We start from the raw sequence: 23,013 nt of genomic DNA on the forward strand, positions 1-23,013 counted from the left end.
TTTCTCAGCATAGTTTTTGACTTTGCCATGAATTAAAATGTGGATTAGTAATTTTGTAGCTGAGTTAGGCATTATTTTTCTTCTAATTTTCTGGTTCAGAACTTAAGAAGCCTGATCTTCAGCAGGTGGAACATGTTGCTCAATAAGGAAAAGAAGAGGAGATCGACATTTGTGATTTTGCTAAAAATTAGACTGAAAATCAAGATCACTGTGAAAAGAGTTCAGTCTTGGTAATAATTTTAACAAAATTTCTGATTGTTAGATAATTTTTTCTAGTTTATAAAAAGGTTTTTTTTTTTTTTTTGCGTAAGAGAATTTTTCTCTTGAATTTGATAAAAAAAAAAAAAAATTGCTTTGTTTCGCTTGGAGTTGGGAACTTTGGGCGGTCTATGATCCCCTGTGAGAAAGGAAAAAGAAAATTGTACTGTTGAGAATACCGTTACCGTCGAGGAATACCGTCAAATACCGACTTACCGAGATGAATGAAGTGAATAAATATTAAAAAATACATAACATAAGATAAAATGGTAAAAGTCTACAATAATAGTTCAACAAAAATCCAAGACAAACTTAATGAAAATAATGGTGATATTCGTGTTAAAAATAAACTAATTATACATAAAATCTCATATTCTACAACTAATTTAACAAAAAAAACTCAAAAATACATTCAAATCTAAACTCTATTTTCGGATGTAACCAAAAAATTGAAAAAAATTTGGATACAAACTTCATTAAACACAATAATGAAGTTAGAAACTAATAATTTGAACTAAATCATCAAAAACTAATGACAAATTTTGTGAAAAACACAAAATATCATCAGATTTTAAGAATTGCCGGTGTTTGACCACTTACTGATAAGTTTTCATCGGAATGCGTGAGAATTTTCCTAAATACAATTGGAAAGTGGAAGGATTCCTCGAAAAATTCCAGTTTTGTACATACCTGTACCGGAACTCTCAATCCTTGGTTGTTTTTAAATAAATTGTTGTTATATATAAATAAATTTTGCTTCCTCTTTACTTGCCTAAATTTGTAGTCTCATGTTTGGCCCTAACTAAAATTGTTGATTATGATGACATCTAAGATACTAAATCATCTCAATTTTTTTTCCTATTTGTTGATATCATCGCCAAAATTAATAATAAATTTTGCTTAGAATTTAAAAAAAAAAAAAAACAAACGGACTCGGAATAAAATTAATAAGCAAATATCCGCGCAGTCTCATCTGGTTTCCTCATGGCTGGAGACCAATGCCTAATAAACATCCTCGTTGCCTTTTTTTTTTCCCTGTTAGCCATAATGCTAATACTAGGCGGGAAAAATAAGACAAATTTCATAAATAATTAAATAAAACTAATCAGAAACTAAGATAAATAAATATGTAGACATGTGAAAAAATAAATAAAATAAATACAACCTGATTGAATCAAAGCCGGTACATGGAAAGGAAATGGAGAACACGTCGAGCCTCGTTTGACGATTTTCTTAAAGCGTTATTGCTCTCCCATTGGGTGCTGGAAAAACATGATCAAACGCCTCTAAGGATACAACGGCGTACAAGATGAACAAAACACCAACTTGTTCAACTCCGATGAATCAAAACACGTTCCAGAGACTACCACCGCTGCGAGATAATTAAGAGGAAAATCAGACAAAACTTTTATGTGTTAAACTCTAGCTTCAGTCCTTGACTAAGCTCTCTCCGAATCAGAAGTCCGAGGTGCCTTTTATAGGCAACCACCAACAGCTAATTCTCCAAATAAAAAATTAACAGCCATCAAAACAATGCTTTAATGCTAAAAATAAACGTTCAGTCATCGAGAGCTATCAAGAGAGCACCTTAATGCTCAAACAAATCATTCACCACATTAAGCTCAGCTATAATATTGCTGTTATAACAACCAGCCCATAATAGCCAACTGTTAAAATTGTTTAATACATCATTCAATCAATTAAAATTATATTTGAAATTATAAAGGAGCAACTTCAGCCCAAAAAATTGACTTTAGACATCACCCGCCCAGCTGAACAGCTGCGGTTCATACACAACACACATACTATTCTTTCACAATTTTTGATGTTTTTCATCCTTTAAAATACATCAATTTCTCATTCATCTTGGCTCTAATTTAAGCAAATAAATAACCGATCTTATACTTCTCACAAGAAGTAATAAGAATCTGTCAAAACATTTCAATTTCGATAAGTGGAGCTCACTCGAATATTTACCACAAATTAACCAATAAATTAATATTAAACTCTCTTTAATATCAATAAACACGCGTTTATTCCAAGACTGTTCTTTTTATGGTCTCATGCCCTGTGCTTGACACTTTTGTAAGTTTCTTTTTCTTCATGGAAATCGCTGAAATCATTGTTTGAGAAAACTATGACTAATTCTTAAGGCTGAAATTGCTGCAAAGCTCAATCACGTGTTGGTCCTCAAACCCAGTGTCATTCGCTTGCCAAGTCAGAACAGTTTCGCTTCAAAAAATAATCTACGCTTGTTTCCTTTAGTTGTTCTGTTGTTTTAAAATAATATTGAGGGATGATTAATCGTATAAATGGGAAAAAGAAGTAAAGCATTGGCATATATAATATCATCCAGCTATGGTCAGGGCAATAGTTTTTTTATACCTATATTCACCACGTAAATATAAGTCGTCCATATCTATTAAAAACGTATATATATATATATATATATATATATATATATATATATATATATGTTGTGGAGTTGAAGCCATGTGAGAGCATCTCCAACCACGATGCAAAATTTTGATCTAAAATGAATCTTTGCATCAGTAAACAGTGTTTTTTACTCTAACCCATCTCTATTTTACATATCTTTAAAGAATATTCTGGGTATATTCTTTCTCACTTGAATTTTCTTAAAATTACTTAAACCTATAATACTTTTATATTTAACAAATTTGCTCAAAATAATTATTCTTTTCATGTCATCAAATTTGTATATGTGATTTAATTTTATGTATAAAAAACACATGAAATAAAATTTGGATCTATTACATCAAACATGCCAATTTTTTAATTGATAAGAAAGTACATAAATCATTACATTTATTAATTGATTGTAGTAGTTTTTTTTTAATGCCTTTGTTATATTTATTTCAATTGTCTATGTAGTATTGTGGGTTAATTGTAGTATTTTTTTTTTTGTTAATGTATGAGTTGTATTTAAATTGAAGTATTTTAGAATAAATATTTAATAATTTAAACAGTTTTATTCAAATATCGGTAATGATTTTTGCCACAACTCACGAGTTGGAACGATCCAGTCAGAAGTTGACACGTGTCCACCAACATCCACGTGTCAACTTCTGAGTAGATCGTTCCAACTCGTGAGTTGTGCCAAATAGCATTACTCTTAAAATATATACATAAGGGACAAAATTGTAACTACAAATTAAAATAGGGTCAATAATAGAATTATTAAAAGTTTTGGTATTAAAAAAAGTTTATAAATCTATGAATAGTGGTGATCTATATTTGGATAACCACTATTGAAATAAGATGCAAATATAGAGAATGCATTAAATTATAGATCATGATCGGAGTAAAATCTCTAAATATTGATGCAAAATGCATCACCATTGGAGATGGTCTAAAGCGATCAAATCCTATAACTCTTCAATGGTGCCGGTGTTTTTTTTTTTTTTTTTTGTGAATTGAACCGTTGGTGAAGAGTTGTAATTTTTGTAATTGTTCATGTATAGTAATTAAATATTACAGTTATTATTAGCTTGTAAACAATGTACTTGTACACGTATAATTATTAGATTTGGGTGAGTTCAACCAAAACCTACATTGATAATTAACTCTTAAACTCACTATTATTACGATTAATTTTAAAAAAAAACACTATTACTGTATTACACGGAATTGAATTAAAGCTCGGAATCCACACGAAGCACAAGGTCATGAGGCCCAAGCAGAGCGGCGAACTTTACCAACTTGCGCTGAGGAAATTGACTAGTCTTGTGGAGCTCGTCCTCAGTCAAGCACCAATCAAAGATGTCCAAGTTTTTCCTCATTCTTTCCTTGTTGGAACTCTTTACATACAAATAAACTTCCTATGATGACTTCAAATTAATCTTTTATTTGTAGGTGGAGTCCAATGTATTAATTGTTTACGTATAACATAGGGAAGAAACTTAAAAAAAACCCCTCCAAATTCACATTTTGCCCCATGTAGTTTATAAAATTAAATATGTACATATAATGACTCGTGTTTTTACTAATTGAAAGTAAGGGTGTGGTAAAAAAAATAGTACGAAAAGGATCGGACAACCGTCTTTCAAATTGCTCGTCCGGTATTAAACCGATTCTTTTTAGAAATAATTAGCAAAATAGCCAACTCAAACCAAGGTTTTATAAATAGTAAATAAATAGCCAAGGTTTTATAAATAGTAAATAAATAGCCAGTTGTATTTAATTGCACGTCCAAGTTTACGAAAATGCCCAAATTATTTCCCGCCCAATCTTCATTCCTGCTTAATATATATATAAAAAAAATCAAAGCAAATCGGGATTTCCGAGAATCGAGGTCATTAAACTCATTTATTTGAAAATCGTTCACCTTCATTGCATATCTCTCAGTCATAAATTTAAAAAAAAAAAAAAAAAAAGCTCTCCCAAAATTTTTCCAAAACCGCTACTCTCTTCCCCGACGAAAATCTTTTCATCTTCCCCGACGAGCAATTTCGGCTGCTGAATCTAAATCTGGTATGCATGTGTAGAGGTTCTTGCTATTTTAACTCGTATTTACTATTTTCGTCAAAGATTTACACAAAAATAAAAGAGAAAACATGGTTTTTTGGATTGGTTATTGAATAACATGAATTTTTTCTTGTTCTTCTTCCTCTGGGATAAAGGGCCAGTAGTTAATGTTCGTGTATTGCTTATTTGTAGTCCTAGTTTTTTGCCTTAAACCCTAAACATTTGCATACGAGATTTGGGGGTTCGATTTTAAATGGCTAGATGTGTAAATCTTGTTGTGTATGGTTATACCGAATATACATACAGGTACGCATATATTGATTATTATTTACTTTATTTTGAAAGAGATTTACTAAAAAAAAGAACAAAAATATGGGTTTGTTGATTCGATTATTGAATACCCACAAATAATCTTTGAAGTTTTAGATATTAGGGTTATTTTAATTTTTTACGGTGGTTGTGTAAATCGAACTCATTTTTCAAGTTTTATTATTTTGTGAAGCAACCATTTTTGTACGTTGACTACATTATATTTACATGAGATTTACAATGTTATTTACTTGATTCTAGCAAAGAGTTTGGAAATAAGTTGTTTACAAATATTTACACAATCTTCATTTTCTTTGTGTACACAGAATGATAATATGGCGAGGAAAGTCGTCAGAGAAAAAAGCAGATCAAAATTACGGGACACCTAAGTAGATGTAGAGACATATTAATTAATAAATTTTGTGCCCATACGATTTATAGTTATGTATACTCGTGATGCTGTATTTAATGTGACTTTGTATTTTCACAGTTTTTACTGCAAATTTATACATTGTTGACTATAGTATATGGTTATTTACAATTATTTACTTTATAATTACTAATAATTTGGAAAAAAAGTCCCAATTTTACATAATTCAAATTGTGACTTACAAAAAGATTTAAATAGCTTATATGTCTATTACACGTAATATACTAATATTTGATCAGATATTCTATACCATTAAAGACTAAATATATGTAATCTCATAACTAAATACTAATTAGTAGAGAATTATTCTTTAGATTGACCGAATAATTCAAATTTAAAACTAAACTTCCTAAAATAAAAAGATTTAAATCACGTAATATATTAATATTCAATCTAATTTTAAGTATCATTACAGACTAAATGGCTTGAATCTCATAACTAAATACGATAAATAAGGAAATATTCTTTAGATTGACTGAATATTCCAGAAAACTAATTTGCCTAAAATATTATCATCATTTATTGTTAAAAAATTAAATTCAAAATCAAACAGAATTTTCGACAAATAAAATTCAAGTTAAAAAAAAACTGCCGATTATAACTATTTATACTATTATTTACAGTTATTTACAACTGATTACACTATGATTTACAACTATTTACAGATGATTACACAAAGAATCGGATTAAAGAAAAAAGAAATTAATAATGCCAGATATATATGGAAACAAAATAAGGAATAAATAACCCATGTAATATTTAGTTGCTAAAAATAAGGATCCGAAATTAACCACCCAATTTTAATCACTCTGAAATTCGGGATATTGGAAAAAAAATTCAAAATTCAAATAATTTCGGATTCAAAAGATAAAAGGACACAAACTGGAATTGAAAAAAAATCTGATTCGTCCACGTTATCCGAGTGGCTATTTACTTAATATTTACAACACCTTGGCTATTTAGCAATTTCTAAGGTTTGAGTTGGTTATTTTGCTAAATTACCCTTCTTTTTAATCTGATCTTGTCCAATTTATAGATCAGCTTTGAGATGATAACCCAATAACATATTTATTGTTTTCTATTTTATGAGCTTTGAGAAGATAATTACAAAGTATTCCATAACATAACAAAATGATAATAACATAACATGCAATTACAAATTTCAATATAAAATAAATAAAAATCATAGAACTACATTTATATTGTGCTAGATAAAATATTTTTAGCAAATGACTTTGATTAAAACTTAAATTTTACCATTAATTCTTCATAATAATCGATTTTTTGTTTAAAAATAATGGGGTGTGTTTTTCTATCACTTAATACTTGTTAATGAGATCACGTTTCAGGCTTTTGTAACTTTGGGGATATCTCGATCTTTATCCGGGATAATTTTCGGCCTTTTGAATGTACTAGATAAGGGGGGTTCTCTTTCCAATCCTTCGCACCCTTTAAGGAGGGTGGATAGGTTTTGATGAGGTCCCGGTTTGTTTTTTTTTTTTTTTTAGTGCTATAAAAATAATGAATAAATACCTGAGCAGGGGTTTTGCCTTTAGCCCGGGCAATGTGCTGAATGATTTCTGAGCCAATAATGGAATAATATACACCATTTGGTGAGTGAATATGTACCAACGCCATAAACATACCTTTGAGTGTAGAGTTGGAAGTCTTTAAATTTGGTACAAAATAAAATAGATATGGTCCTAAAATAAATTTTATAGACTATTTAAAAAAAAATGAGTAAAGTAATATCCTAACAACAGACGAATTGTCGCATTATTTCGAATAATGGATATCGAAATTATTGCATGATTAACGGTGGGTCGGATTTTGGTGGTGGAGAAGAGCTCGTTTAGCATGCCGAGTGAGTGACACTCTTCCACGCTTTCCCACAACGGTTTAATGTTTAGAGGTTGAAAAGTCTTCCTTTTCCACCGGAAAACTCGACACTCCTTTTTCCAACTTTGATCGGAGAGTGGATCAAGTACATATCCACGTACTCCATTCCAAGATTGCTATACAAAAAGAAAGATGCTATTTGACACAACTCACGAGTGGGAACGATCCACTCATGAGTTGACACGTGGCAGTTGGTTGCCACGTGTCAACTCATGAGTGGATCGTTCTCACTCGTGAGTTGTGCCAAAAATCATTTCCGATACAAAAAACACCATCACCACATGTGTCATACGTTGCTTACCAATAATATACTCATTCAATAATTATACTTGTAAAAATTATTTTATTACAATGATTCAAATGGTAAAAAGAAAAGTTCAAGTATATTTGTAATAACATATACTCAATAGTTTATTGGGTTAGGCCTTGGTCGTGATTGAATAAAAATGGGCAAAATGTTAACGTAGTTTTCAAATTCAGTTACCTTTCTAGATATTTTGCTGACTATATTACATCTTCCGCTTTGTTGACTTTTCTAGTGGAAATAGAAGAAACAGTATAAAATAGTTAATCGACTACACTCAATTAAAATTAGTCTAATCATTCAAATTATAGTATAAAATTATGCCAATTTGTCTGATCTTCGTTTGAACATTTTCTTAACTTTTGAATGATTATCACAGAAATTTAATGCGGAGGCTAAATGAGCAATTTGTCTAAACTCCTTGTATAAAAATAAAGGTCCAGCGGCTATATAGCCCAATAGAACTTAATCTTTTACAAAATAGTCATAGTTTGTCAACTATAAACAAACTAGCCCAAGTAAGATTAATCAATGCTGAATTAAATTTAATCCAAAGGAACTATAAAGACAGAATGTAAGTTTTATAAAGGCTGGATTAAAATTAATCGAGGTAGGATTAAAAGTCGTAGTACTCTTAATTGGCTATTTTACTATACCTAATAAAACTATAGCTATTTTGCAAAAGTCATAGTTTGAATTGACTACTTCATACAATTTTTCCTAAAAATAAATCTTTTAAAAAAATTGTGCTGATAATTGGCAACATGCACACATGCGTGTTTGACATATGCTCAAAGGCGGAGGCTAAGCTCAGAGTAAACCAATATCGTAAATTAAAGAAAAATCTCACAGCTTAGATCACTTTACACATTAGATTTGTAATCTAACCACGTTTTAAATATATTTAAAATCTAACCACATTTATTAAATAAACGAACGTTGGCTAGTTCTTGAAAATCAAATGTAAATTTTACTAAATAGCGTTACAGCACCCTAAATTAAATTTTTATGTCAAAATAAAAAAATAAAAAATTTATCCTAATATTTTATATTTTTAGTTCAAAATTATATAATTTTTCATATTTGCCTTTCTCTTACACACCTCTTATAAATTTACAATTTTTACCTCAAATTTTTAAAATTTTAACCCAAAATTTTATAATTTTTTTCATATTTACCTCTCATGAATATTGTTTTTCTTACACGTCCTTTAGAGAATTTTTAAAAAAATAATCAAACTTGCCCTTGGCTACAAATTCTAGCTTCGCCGCTGCATAGGCTAATATTGATTTCGTCGACGAGTTAGTTCTTAGTTGTGATTTGAAGTAAGATAAAAGAAGAGGAAAGGAAATGATAAAAATAAATAAGAAGATAAGACATGTATGTATGTATGTATGTATGTAGGTAGGTAGGGAGATATATACCTGAGACTGGCGTTGAGGGAAGGAAGCACGAGATGTGGGTCGGCCAGAGCTTGGTGGTGATGAAGAGCTCATCACGGGAGGGTCTCTCTCTCTCTCTCTCTCTCTCTCTCTCTCTCTCTCCTAGAACCACTTGGAACAGACACCTTATAGTCAAAAGTACAAACAGGGAAAGAGATAAAAATTGACTCTGCTAAAAAAATTAAAAAAAAAATAGTGAACAAATAGAAATGAGAAGTTCAACGTCACATATGGCTCATGTGTCATGATATTGGATTTTGTCCCAACTTGTCAAAAAAAATTGAACACCTTTAACTGAAAATACCCTCGCAAACCCAACTACTACTACTACTACTAAAGAGTCATAGATTCTTTTCCCAATCATATAAATAATAATTATTTTCTTTGCTTACCCTATGTACATCACTCACACTAACAAGAAAACGAAGACTAATTGAGTTACCATTTAATTAACTATCGCCTTTGCCTATTCGACAGTTAACAGACTATACAAAAGACCAAAAATTAACCAAAAACGAAGACTAATTGATTTTCCATTTAATTAACTATCGCCTTTGCCTATTCGACAGTTAACAGAATATACAAAAGACCAAAAATTAACCAAAAATCACTGTCACGTCACATAAATATTTTGATTTAGATAACTGAAATTGAACCGAATATATCAGCTATCGAATATTTAGCCGATTATTTTTATTTAAAAAATAATAATAATCACGCTAGGATTGTATGACTCAATTTGCTCTGATTATGATCATTGTTAAATTTTTTGAAACGGGTATGGATTCAAAAACTAGTATACAATTAAGTGCAAATGGTTATGATTTAGACTCCAAAGAGGGGCAAGGATTCTAGATCATGGATACCCTGCCAAAAAGAAAAATGGTGGTGTATTTTTAAGATCAAAGTTTAAACTAATAAACAAAGAAACTCATAAACCCATTTTGACCCGCAATAAGCTATAACACATCATAATAATCACGATTACACACAGACAGATTAGATTAACAACACATTTATTCATGTCTCAGCTTAAACATCACAGAGCAGGAAAAGATCAAATTACATGATAATTTAAAGACTTCACAATAAAAATAAAAATAAAAATAAAAATAAAAATAAAAATAAAAACACAGCTTAAGGGGCATTATCAAGCCGAAGCAGTGGCTTCCTCGAGCAATTGCTTCACCTTGGTGATGTAGTCACCCATTGCTTCGTCCTTAGATTTGCCTGCCATTGAGAAACACATGATTATTTCAATCCACGATAAGAAAAAAAAAATGAAGATTCTTAAGACAGATAGTCATTGAATTACTATGCAAATGACATTTTGGTCACTAAATAAATTTATGAAGCAAAACAGTCATGAAACTATTGAATTTGTATCCTGTTAGGCATTTTCGAAAAAAAAAATAAAAATTGAAGTGATATTAATTGAAAGTATTTATGTGTTTCAATGATTATTTTTTAAAATATGAACAAGTTATTCAAATATTTAAATTGTTTGGTCCATTGAAATCACTAAATAAATAAAAAAATTTAGAACGACTATTTACTGCAAAATCAATAGTTTGACGATGATTTTGATCTAAAAATCAATTAATAGACCAAAATGCCACTCGCGTTGGAGCCAAAGAAATAATTTACGAATATTTAGTTTGCACGAGCTTTGTTACCTTTGACGGCTTTCCACGCGTCCCATTTCGCTCTATCCCTCATGTTAAACATTCCGGGGCGGGCTGTGAATCAGAGGATACACAAAATCTATCAATATCAGAGGCACAATGGAGAGAGAGAGAGAGAGAGAGAGAGAGAGAGCGAGAGAGAGACCTGTGTTGACGTCGCCAAGGGAGGCTTGTTTGAAAAGGCCGTAGAGGATCAACTTGTTTGCGTTGGTGGTCGACTCTGGCAGAGTCTTTGCCTTCTCGGCATGCTCTTCAAAGTCCTCCTGCAAGAGAAAATTAATATTAGCCAAATGAAAATGTCCGATAGAGAATCAAAAGGCACGACTGTTTATACATCAAAAGGTTTGGGCAAGAGGTAAATTTAGCCGAAAGCTTAGCATAATTTCCTAGATGAATAAATGTATTCATTGAAATAAAGGTAAAAAAATAATACTGTACATTTGAGAATCAATTACCCAAAAAAAAATGTTTTTTTTTCGACATTACAATCAAGCATTGGAAGTAAAAATGGTTTTTTAGACTATTTAATCAAGTATCAAAGGCAAAGCAGGTTTGAAAGCCAAAATGGACCCACATTTAGCAACACACCATGGTTGTTCATGGATCCCAACAGTCAAAGAGCCAATTCTCTCACAAGTTTCTCAAACATGGAATTCTAAATCTTCATTCTTGTTTTATAGACCTTGATTTCAACCGGAATACAGATTTCGATTTTAGAACCGTACTCAAAACAAACACCACACAGATTTCGATAATAAGTTTTGTTCTTGAACGGTAATCACAGATCACCATGAAAATAGTTTAAGAAAACTAACCAAATTGCAACAATTACATACAAAAGAGAATAGACAAAACTAATTATTTATGTTATCAAATAAGCTAAAACACATGAGATCTCTGCAATTATATATATACACACACACATATACATATAAACCCATTTGAAGATCTTTTTGCTTATAGTAACACATTTCGGATTCGTTTCCATAGAAATTACTATAAAACAATATTGCCACGGCTAATACCTAATACCAAATTAACAATCAGATCTACCAAAACCATTTGCAGGACATAAAACAGTATCTGTGTTTTCACGGAATCACTAACCAATCTTAAGAACACAACAGCGATATAATCATATAAAATAGTTATTTTTACACATACAAATAAGGCATCAAGAGAATTAAAAACTCCACAAAAAAAAAAAAAAAAAAAAAACCCAGAACTACTAAGAGGCACGATTTATGAAAGAAATAGAAATCTAACGTAGCAAATAATCAAGCGTAGATCTAAGGCAATTTTCACAGCTATACAAAACCTTGGCCAATAATAATAAATCAACAAAACATAACGCATAAATGTAATTAACAAATAATATAAAATTAATAGAGCGCATAAATGTAATTAAAAACAGCATTGAGAGAGAACCTTGAGACCCATATCTCAGTGATGAGAGAGAGAGAGAGAGAGCTGGAAAAATGGTAATCGTCGATACTGTCGATGGCGTTAGTGAAAGTGTTTGTTCTGTTTTGTGTGGTTGAGAGTTGAGACTATTTATAGGAATTTTAGAAAATGAGGAAAAAGAAGGGTACAGTAGATCTGGATCGTCCATCGCAACTTCAGATTCAGAAACCCATATAAATTTTTAGTTTTCTGTCACATGCCATGTCATCACAGATTTAATCTGAGATTTTTTTTATTTTTATTTAGTATATATAGAATATAGTTAATAATATACAAAAAATTAACTACGTAAACCATCCGACGAACTATAAGAATTATAATTTAGCCAACCTTTGGTAAATATGTTGTAAATAGCCAACTTACATACGTGACAACCTATTAACTACCTTTTTTATATGTTTGATTGAATTAAATAAGTCTTTCACTAATCTATTAATAAATCCACTTGACTATTTATAAGAAATTAATCAAATGTGAGTTATATCTCAATTCACTATAACCGTGTGGCTATATAACTTAATAACTCATATATATATTATAATAAAATCTGAGATTACATTATTTTTTTATGGTTTGGAATCTTGGATTCATAAAATTTTCTTGAAAAAAAATTAAGGAAATTTTAACCAAAATATATAATTACACGTGTGTAGAAAATGAAGCTATAAGATTAAGAACAACTGCAATGCATAGAAGTGCTTATTTTAACACATTAGAAAGAAAAAAAAATTATTTTCTAAACAAAAAAGTTCTTAGTAATACCAATAATTTTGCGAACTGTTTCACACACTACTATCTTTTTTTTGTTTTTATGATATTTGTGGTATATTCTATTGTATTATTTAATTTTTTATATATAAAAAAAGAAGAGGTGGGCATCGACACCACTTGCATAACAATGAGTTCCAAGAAATTGGTGTGCCTCAGTTGCCCATAGTGATGTGGGCAGCTATGACTGCTGTGATTTTTGCTCCTCATAAGCACAAATAATTTTATTATCTTCGATGAGTGCGTTTTATACGTATAAATCGTTCTTTTTCGAACAATTGAAGCGAAATCTCAAGTATTTTTTTAAATCTTTTTGTATTTTTATTTCATTTTATAGGTTTTTCATGAGTTAAAGTGTTTTGAGGGTAATTGAGCAATTTTGAGATGATTTGAAAACTTTTCAGACGAGCTAGAGTTAATCAAGAAACATGACGTTTTCTTCTGCATAATTTGAGATTCTAAAATGACGATTCGGGATAGAGTTTTCTCTTAGCATTCCAACGCATGTTTATTTTCCAAAATCGAACATCGAAGCAAGAAGATACGGCCGATTGAAAATCGATGCGCGATGCTCAAACCTATCCAGAGCTGATTTCGCTAATTACCTGTTTTTCACTCGTTTTTACCCTAAGATCTCATCTGAGGGCACTACTACAAATACTGTTTTCAGGTGCGGCAGACATTCGGGTGCGACTTTTCGCACCCAAAAGTCGCACCAAATAAGCCTTCAGGTGCGACTTGTCGCACCCATAACTCAAACAACTCGCCGAAAATCACTCATTGATCTATAGATCTTTCCCTTTATTTTAGTTTTTGTTAAGAGTGTTTGGCTATTCTGGAGAGCTTTTTAAAGAGAAAGAGTGTTCTTCGATGGAATCGACGCTTCTGACGAATCTCTTGAACTCAACAATCGTTCTTCTTTCTTCTCTTCTTTTATTTATTTTTTTTGCTTCAGAATATTGTTGAACATCGTTATTTATTTAATATGATTTTTTTTTTTGCTTTCATATAATGCTTTCTATTATTATGTTATGTTTAGTGATGATCATGAACACCATTAGAGGCTAGGTTTCTTATGGAGTTGCAATGTAGTCGACATTGATGATGGTTGAGAGGTTCGTTAGGGTTAGATAATTAGTGTTTGCTTCATTATTATGGATGACTTGATATGAAATATGCTTAACGCTTTCTAGTGTTTGATCACCATTAAAACAGTTATCTAGGATTGTTTACTGCTTGAGAATCGATCTTTTGTCCATGTCTTCATAGTTGACCTATGTTAGTAGAAAATCTAAGCAAAAATCGTTTGAACTCTTGTTGTATTGCATGTAGTTGTTTTAATTAGCGGCCAAGAGGAGAACAATACATCAACCAAATAGGTTTACTAGAACACTTGAGAGAGGCTAATGAATATTTTTGATAGAGTGGGATTAGCATCCATATGAGTAGATTTTGTTGTTCGAACCCGAAACCTCTGACCTATTTAGTTTCGGCGAAATCGTGACTCATACTTTCTTTTTATTGAAGACTCGTGATTAATCTTGTTTTCGTTTTGTTGAATTTCGTTATTCGTACCAAACCACATTCACTTTTCCTTGGAATGAATTCGCACCAAGTTAGAGTAAAATCGTTAATTCTTCTAGTTCTTATGGATTTGACACTCGTTACTTCTAGAATTATATTACTTGGGCGACACGTGCGCTTGCGTATGTGATTTTATCGCAACATCCTTCTTTTTGGAGATGTTCAAAGTATTACTATTTTCTTATTTAAAATTTATCGACTTTCAAACACAATTAAGGGATTTTGATGTGTCCTCATATTTTTCTTTAATTTTTTTTATTATAAATTTAAATTCCAAATTTTATATATCTGATTAAATATTTTGAAGCATTTCATATTAATTTGGGAAACTGATATGTATTATAGTCTTTTGTTTAACATTATATCTTTGATACAAAAACAAAATTTAACATTACATTTTAATCAAGGGAATTTATTATTCCTTATGTACCACATCTTCTAACAATTTTCTTCCTATTCATTTAACCCAAAAAGAGCTATAAAATACATATTTCCTTACATCAAAACTATAGCAAATTTTTTTTTTTTTTATTGTTTTCATTGATAAAGGGGGATGTAAAATATCATAAAAAATATTAGTAATTAAAATTGTCCAAAGGGTTTGGGTTGTTACTGGATATTGTAGTAAAAAATCAGAGTGAAGAATTAACCGACTATCTCTTACTTCTCATTCTATGTTTCTTAATATGCCCTTACTAAAAAAATATCGCCTAAAAATTGATATTTTTTCAGACTGGCCGAAGAGAAAAGTGTATAGTTTAGGTTTATTTAGCTTGTGAAGTTTTCCGAATATTTACCACCGTAAAGTTCTTTTGAAATGATTTTAAAAGTGAGAATTTAGAAAATCCTTGTGTCTATATTTGAGTAGAGGTAGTAGTTTCGACACTTTCCCAAAAGCATATATGCGGTGGGCCAGTATGAAAAAAAAAAGTTCGACGTTATTAGTTGAATAAAGGATTGAATCAAATAATCTCTCTCAATAAAGGATAGAATCAAATAATCTCTCTCTCTTCTACTTCTTCTTCACGCGAAGATGAACAAAAACCCTTTTTGGTGGACTATTCTAGCCCGAGACCAATATTTTTTGAGTCAATAGTACATGGCATCACCAAGTTAGAGTAAAATCGTTAATTCTTCTAGTTCTTATGGATTTGACACTCGTTACTTCTAGAATTATATTACTTGGGCGACACGTGCGCTTGCGTATGTGATTTTATCGCAACATCCTTCTTTTTGGAGATGTTCAAAGTATTACTATTTTCTTATTTAAAATTTATCGACTTTCAAACACAATTAAGGGATTTTGATGTGTCCTCATATTTTTCTTTAATTTTTTTTATTATAAATTTAAATTCCAAATTTTATATATCTGATTAAATATTTTGAAGCATTTCATATTAATTTGGGAAACTGATATGTATTATAGTCTTTTGTTTAACATTATATCTTTGATACAAAAACAAAATTTAACATTACATTTTAATCAAGGGAATTTATTATTCCTTATGTACCACATCTTCTAACAATTTTCTTCCTATTCATTTAACCCAAAAAGAGCTATAAAATACATATTTCCTTACATCAAAACTATAGCAAATTTTTTTTTTTTTTTATTGTTTTCATTGATAAAGGGGGATGTAAAATATCATAAAAAATATTAGTAATTAAAATTGTCCAAAGGGTTTGGGTTGTTACTGGATATTGTAGTAAAAAATCAGAGTGAAGAATTAACCGACTATCTCTTACTTCTCATTCTATGTTTCTTAATATGCCCTTACTAAAAAAATATCGCCTAAAAATTGATATTTTTTCAGACTGGCCGAAGAGAAAAGTGTATAGTTTAGGTTTATTTAGCTTGTGAAGTTTTCCGAATATTTACCACCGTAAAGTTCTTTTGAAATGATTTTAAAAGTGAGAATTTAGAAAATCCTTGTGTCTATATTTGAGTAGAGGTAGTAGTTTCGACACTTTCCCAAAAGCATATATGCGGTGGGCCAGTATGAAAAAAAAAAGTTCGACGTTATTAGTTGAATAAAGGATTGAATCAAATAATCTCTCTCAATAAAGGATAGAATCAAATAATCTCTCTCTCTTCTACTTCTTCTTCACGCGAAGATGAACAAAAACCCTTTTTGGTGGACTATTCTAGCCCGAGACCAATATTTTTTGAGTCAATAGTACATGGCATCACCAAGTTAGAGTAAAATCGTTAATTCTTCTAGTTCTTATGGATTTGACACTCGTTACTTCTAGAATTATATTACTTGGGCGACACGTGCGCTTGCGTATGTGATTTTATCGCAACATCCTTCTTTTTGGAGATGTTCAAAGTATTACTATTTTCTTATTTAAAATTTATCGACTTTCAAACACAATTAAGGGATTTTGATGTGTCCTCATATTTTTCTTTAATTTTTTTTATTATAAATTTAAATTCCAAATTTTATATATCTGATTAAATATTTTGAAGCATTTCATATTAATTTGGGAAACTGATATGTATTATAGTCTTTTGTTTAACATTATATCTTTGATACAAAAACAAAATTTAACATTACATTTTAATCAAGGGAATTTATTATTCCTTATGTACCACATCTTCTAACAATTTTCTTCCTATTCATTTAACCCAAAAAGAGCTATAAAATACATATTTCCTTACATCAAAACTATAGCAAATTTTTTTTTTTTTTTATTGTTTTCATTGATAAAGGGGGATGTAAAATATCATAAAAAATATTAGTAATTAAAATTGTCCAAAGGGTTTGGGTTGTTACTGGATATTGTAGTAAAAAATCAGAGTGAAGAATTAACCGACTATCTCTTACTTCTCATTCTATGTTTCTTAATATGCCCTTACTAAAAAAATATCGCCTAAAAATTGATATTTTTTCAGACTGGCCGAAGAGAAAAGTGTATAGTTTAGGTTTATTTAGCTTGTGAAGTTTTCCGAATATTTACCACCGTAAAGTTCTTTTGAAATGATTTTAAAAGTGAGAATTTAGAAAATCCTTGTGTCTATATTTGAGTAGAGGTAGTAGTTTCGACACTTTCCCAAAAGCATATATGCGGTGGGCCAGTATGAAAAAAAAAAAGTTCGACGTTATTAGTTGAATAAAGGATTGAATCAAATAATCTCTCTCAATAAAGGATAGAATCAAATAATCTCTCTCTCTTCTACTTCTTCTTCACGCGAAGATGAACAAAAACCCTTTTTGGTGGACTATTCTAGCCCGAGACCAATATTTTTTTAGTCAATAGTACATGGCATCAGACATTGATTCATCTGTTTCAATGCTGCCCTAGCACCTTTTGTAGTACTACTTTAACTAATTTTTTTTTTTTTTTTTTTTATTGTTTTATAGTAAAGATTTTAAGTGGCTTCGCTCAGACTATGCTATCTATAATGAGATTTTGTATTCTATAAGAGATTTTGGTCCTTCATTTATGGTTCTTGAATGATGCTATACATCTCCATTAAATTGGTTATTTTTTTATTGAATAAAAGTCAGTCAATTAATCCCCATCTATACTATCACGTGCCTTGTAAAATCCCAAAATAATTACTAGTTATTAAAAGCTCTTTTTAATTTGTTTTATTTTGGGTTTTTAATTTCAAAATATTAATATATTTATAATATATATATATATATATATATTATAAACCATAAATTATAGTATGTTTATGAGTTTTAATGTTTATATATATATATATATATATATATATATATGTCTGTAAGTTAGGTATACAAAAGTACTTTAAATAACTTTGTATAAGTAAATATATATATATAACATAAATGTACATTAGTCAACAACGCGTTTAGATAAAGCTTATAAAGTATTTTTTTTTATTTTTAAATACTCATGTTTAGTGGGAAAGGATAGTGGAAGAAAAATATATTGCTTCTAGAAGATTTTTTTTTTACATGCGGGTGAGTTTTGTTGGGACAAATAGTCAAGTCTGTTATATCTCTTTGCTAATATACGGATTTTATTTTTTTCATGTGGTAGGTTAGGGTTCCTTAATATCATACACACACATATATATATATATATACACACACATATATATATATATATATATATATATATATATAATATTTTGCATGATAAATTCTTTTTCTCCCAGCCTCCCGATCTCTCTCTCCCTCTTCATCATTTCCCCTATCTCATATTCCAAAAAACTCTAGCCACCAAATAAATAAATCTTTCTCTTTTTTTTTTATTTCTTTGTAAGCATTGAAGACTTACTTTTCACAATAGATGAGAATTAGGTATGTAATTCGTGGTAATTCTTAAATTAATTTCAACTTTTTTTGTGATGTTATTTTAAAAGAGTTCGTAGATCAAAAGAAGGTTTTTGGTTCGGATTTTTTCAAATCCTAATTTTAATATGCCTATCGTGGCTTCAAAAATAATTCTTTTTGGAAAACCTTTATTTAAATCAGTGCGCAAATCTGATTCGCTGGTCTGGCCTATTTCCAATTTTCAGACTTTAAAACGTTTATTGTGGATTCAAAATTATTATTTTTCGTTGATTCTTTTTAGAAATGTACGGTTCTGTAGAGTGGCAGTAAGGGTGGTTAACTATATAAAACAACAATAACTACACTTACTTGGATTTAGTCTTTCCATTGTGGACTAGTTTTAATGTCTTCTTTTTAAAAAAAGTAATCGAAAAATATTTTCATGCTATACATAATATTTTCTGATTATTTTACGATCGGTCCGCAGACCAGTTTTTCACAAGTTTTTAAAGTAAGATGTTATACTTGTTTTATTTTTAAGAAATAGTTAAAGGATGTTTTTGGCCGTGATGCCTTTACAAAAAGTGCTCAAATTTATGTTTATAGTTACCTTTTTTTATAGAAGTTTTTACAGAGTTTTATTTTTCCCCCCGGAACCCTAGTAACCAAGGGTATTTTAGTAATTTCACGTTGAATGTCGTTCTGAAAATTTCCAGAATCTAAAGTATGTCTTGAAATCCGTTTCTAAGCTGATCCCCAAAAATCTTTTCCATCGATTAGGTTCCGAGCCGCTTAGGTTTTTCGAGCCATCCATGACCAACGATCGTATTTTCCGAAACGAAGGTGAGAATAATCTCACTGCAACACGGATTAGTTAAAAAATATATTAAGTATTATGTGATCTGAAGTATTTATGTGTTATGTGATTTTTTTTGTGTGTGATTATTCGGAATGTGTTTGATATGATATGACATGACGATATGTGAGTTTATGTTATCTTATGTTGTGTATTAGAATATCTATAGCACGTCTTATTTTTCTAGCTATGTTATCATGTATGTCTATGTCTTTTGTCGCTCATGCATTTAACGTAATAAACACGATTAATAAGTTAAGTAAGCAAGAGAGTCGTACCGCTTCGAACTACAGAGGTAACTAGAAGAATTTCTCAAGCCAAACTACGGGCTCACATAGAGAGTTCCTCATATGTTTATGTATGTGACGGATCGTTCTATGGGAGGTCGCAGCCCCGTGGTTCATTTACAAAGTGTACACTGAAATCGGTACAGCTACTCTAGGGGACCCCCGAATTAAAATACGGTAGACTTTTAATAGGGTATCTCATGTCACGGTTTAAATTAAAATACTAATAACCGGTTCATGCATTATACTGCTTATGTATTGTGAGTTATTGTTATTCTCGCTGAGTGTTAGATCTCGGTCTTGTAAATGAATAAAAAGCACAAAAAATTGTGGATAATCGGAGTTAATAGAGAGAAACGAAACATTTTGAGCGAAAATTTCAGAGACGAAGACGACGACGATTTTCGCAACAATCAGAGAAAATTGGTCCGTTTCCAGTCGTTTCTACCCGGCGCAGTGCAGTTTCGTCAAAAAGTCGGCGAGAATCGGTGAGGAAATTCCAGATTTCCTTGTTCGGTTTGAAACCATAAATCTAGATTTTATTTTCCAAATCAGCTCATGAGACTTTCCAACCGAAATCAGAAGAAGAGAAGGAACAAGAATGAAGTGACGAGACTTACCCGCGAAGACTCCGTCGAAGAATTCTCTCTCTCTCTCTCTCACTCACTTTCCTTATTTCCTTCGATTTTTTCTTCGTTCGTTCTTGAGGTTTCTTAAGCAGAGAGAGAGAGAGAGAGAGAGAGAGAGAGAGAGAGAGGCAGTGGATAAATAAAGGCTCAAAGGAAAGTTCCTGAATTTGCTTTTAAATCCTCATTTTTTTTCCTTTCGTACTTTCCTCCACAACTCAACTTTTTATTGTCTTCTTAGTTGTTGCAAATTGATCCTTGACAATTAAAGCTTGATATTCCAATCCAAAATAAAGGAAATAAATCTTAGAAAATTAATTACATAATTTTCTCATCCATTAGTCTTCGAACAAAATTTATTTCCATTTTCGATTGATTCTCGTCCATTCGAGAACCTTAATTTGCAACATTTTTCTTAAAATTTCGAGTCGTTAAAAAAAAAGCTTAGAAAGAAAATTTTCTTAAAAAGATGGGAAAAATTTGACTGCGAAAAAATTTAGGTCATTGGGTGCGACAAAGTCGCACCCAATACCCTGTGTCAGTACTTTTGGGTGCGAAAAGTCGCACCCAATGATATTTTTACCAAAAAGAGGGGGAAAGTTGGCTGCTAAAATGTTTTCAGACTATGGGTGCGACTAAGTCACACCTAATAGTTTTGCTAAAGTATTGAGTCGCACCCAAAAGTTTTGACGGAATTTTGGGTGCGAAAAGTCGCACCCAAAGTTAAAAAAATCAGCGAAAATTTTCCAATGCTTGTTTGAGTTTTTGGTGCGAAAAGTCGCACCTGAAAGCCTCATTTGGTGCGAATTTTGGGTGCGAATAGTCGCACCCGAATGTCTTCCGCACCGAAAAACAGTATTTGTAGTAGTGAAAGAAAAGGTGGACTTGACACTAACAAATGAGTTATGAGTTTAATTTAGAAAAAATAAATAAAATAAAATAATGTCTTAAGGTAAATAATAAATAAATGGAACATTTTGGAATTAAACTATTTTTTAGAATAAGATGATCATTAACAATGACTCTTGCAAATATATTTGTTTTGAATTTGGATTATATTTACAAATATATATGTATTCGTTTATTTTACAACATTATTTCCGTTTGATTTTCTATCGGCACGTCGGTTTTCCATCGAAAACGGCATTTTATTTGCCCTTTTCAACATTATTTCCGTTCGGTTTTCCGTCGGCATGTCGATTTTCTGTAAATCGTGAGGCTTGAAACAACATCGAAAACTGCATTTCGAAGCTTGCTTGCAGTAAAGGGTATACCCATAAATTCCGAGTCCCGGCGATAACGGTAAATGATATCTCAAACCTTGATCCCAATCGAGTAACACCGTAGCCCTAATTTCCGCTTCTTCGCCGAAACTGTCGGTGTCGCTGCCGCTGCTCGCTGACCGATTGCCGTTGACTTGGCTGAAAGCAGCAAAGAAATATGGGAAAGAGTAAAGTGTTGGACAAGTACTATCCGCTGGAGTTCGATCCGGCGAAGCTACGTCGGGCTAGGAAGCGGAAGAACCATGACAATGATGGTTCCGATGAGCATTCAATGCAAGACTTGCGGGAGCTATATGTATAAATGCACGGAGTTCAATTCACGTGTATCTGTGAGACCTATTTAGGTATTATACATATATTTTGAATTTACTTCAAGTGCACGAAGTGCTCAGCCGAGCTGACGATGAAGACAGACCCGCAGAATTCCGATTACGTCATCGAGGCCAATGCGCAAAGGAATTTCGAAGATGAGAGATTGGACTACGAAAGACGAAAACGGGAAGACGAAGATGCCATGAAATTGCTGGAGAATAAGACTTTGGAGTCCAAGAGAGAGATGGATATAACGGCAGCGCTCGATGAGATCAAGTCCATAAAGTCGAGACACGCAACTGTCAATGTCGACGCAATGCTCGAGGACTTGCACAAGTCTTCCGAGAAGAATAAGGAAAATAAATCGGAGGAAGATGAAGCGCTGATAAAATCGATTGTGTTTCGTAATTCAAAAGATTACATCCGATGCAGTGGTGAAATTATGGGCTCTGATTCAAAGAAACAAAAGCTTTCTCACGTGCCTCTCACCTCAGCCAACAATGTTCAAAACAAATACTTCCTCACGGTAAAAAAGAAACCGGTCTCTAAAGACAATGACAATGGAGGTGAGAGTAAAAATAATTCCAATGAAACCAAAACCATACTTCAGTCATTATGCGAGTACAGGGATGAAGATTGAATATTGGTCGTTGTTCCGATACATTTTCATTTTAGTTCTCCGTGATAGTACCTTAGAATTATTCCATTTACGGTAATTTGGAATGTAAGGGAGGCTTATTATGGCTTCTAGATAGTCATGTATTGGTT

General features: G+C 31.2%; 1 protein-coding gene and 2 pseudogenes across 1 annotated transcript; 1 reads left to right on the forward strand and 2 right to left on the reverse strand.

Moving 5' to 3' along the window:
* Positions 1-3,914: 3,914 nt before the first annotated feature.
* Positions 3,915-9,533, reverse strand: LOC149405142 (D-galacturonate reductase-like; annotated as a pseudogene).
* A 596-nt stretch (positions 9,534-10,129) lies between these two features.
* ACBP6 (acyl-CoA-binding protein 6) lies at positions 10,130-12,442 on the reverse strand. Its single transcript, XM_089604466.1, has 4 exons — positions 12,244-12,442; positions 10,961-11,078; positions 10,807-10,869; positions 10,130-10,360 (listed from the first exon to the last, which is right to left on the reverse strand). The coding sequence occupies exons 1-4, from the start codon at positions 12,253-12,255 to the stop codon at positions 10,281-10,283; spliced, it is 273 nt and encodes a 90-aa protein (XP_089460592.1). The 5' UTR covers positions 12,256-12,442; the 3' UTR covers positions 10,130-10,280.
* Positions 12,443-22,090: 9,648 nt separating this feature from the next.
* On the forward strand, positions 22,091-22,885 carry LOC149405144 (uncharacterized; annotated as a pseudogene).
* The last annotated feature ends 128 nt before the right edge of the window (positions 22,886-23,013 follow it).

This window comes from Urtica dioica, chromosome 2 (genome assembly GCF_054948205.1).
Source record: "Urtica dioica subsp. dioica isolate 48M chromosome 2, U.dioica_male_clone48M_v1_H2, whole genome shotgun sequence".
NCBI lineage: Eukaryota > Viridiplantae > Streptophyta > Magnoliopsida > Rosales > Urticaceae > Urtica > Urtica dioica.

Bases quoted from the DNA above. Each gene is read 5' to 3' on its own strand.
- ACBP6 (XM_089604466.1), bottom strand. The intron at 10,870-10,960 runs GTCTCTCTCTCG...TCTGATTCACAG, and splicing joins CCTTGGCGACGTCAACACAG to CCCGCCCCGGAATGTTTAAC. The intron at 10,361-10,806 runs GTAACAAAGCTC...TCTCAATGGCAG, and splicing joins CGCGTGGAAAGCCGTCAAAG to GCAAATCTAAGGACGAAGCA.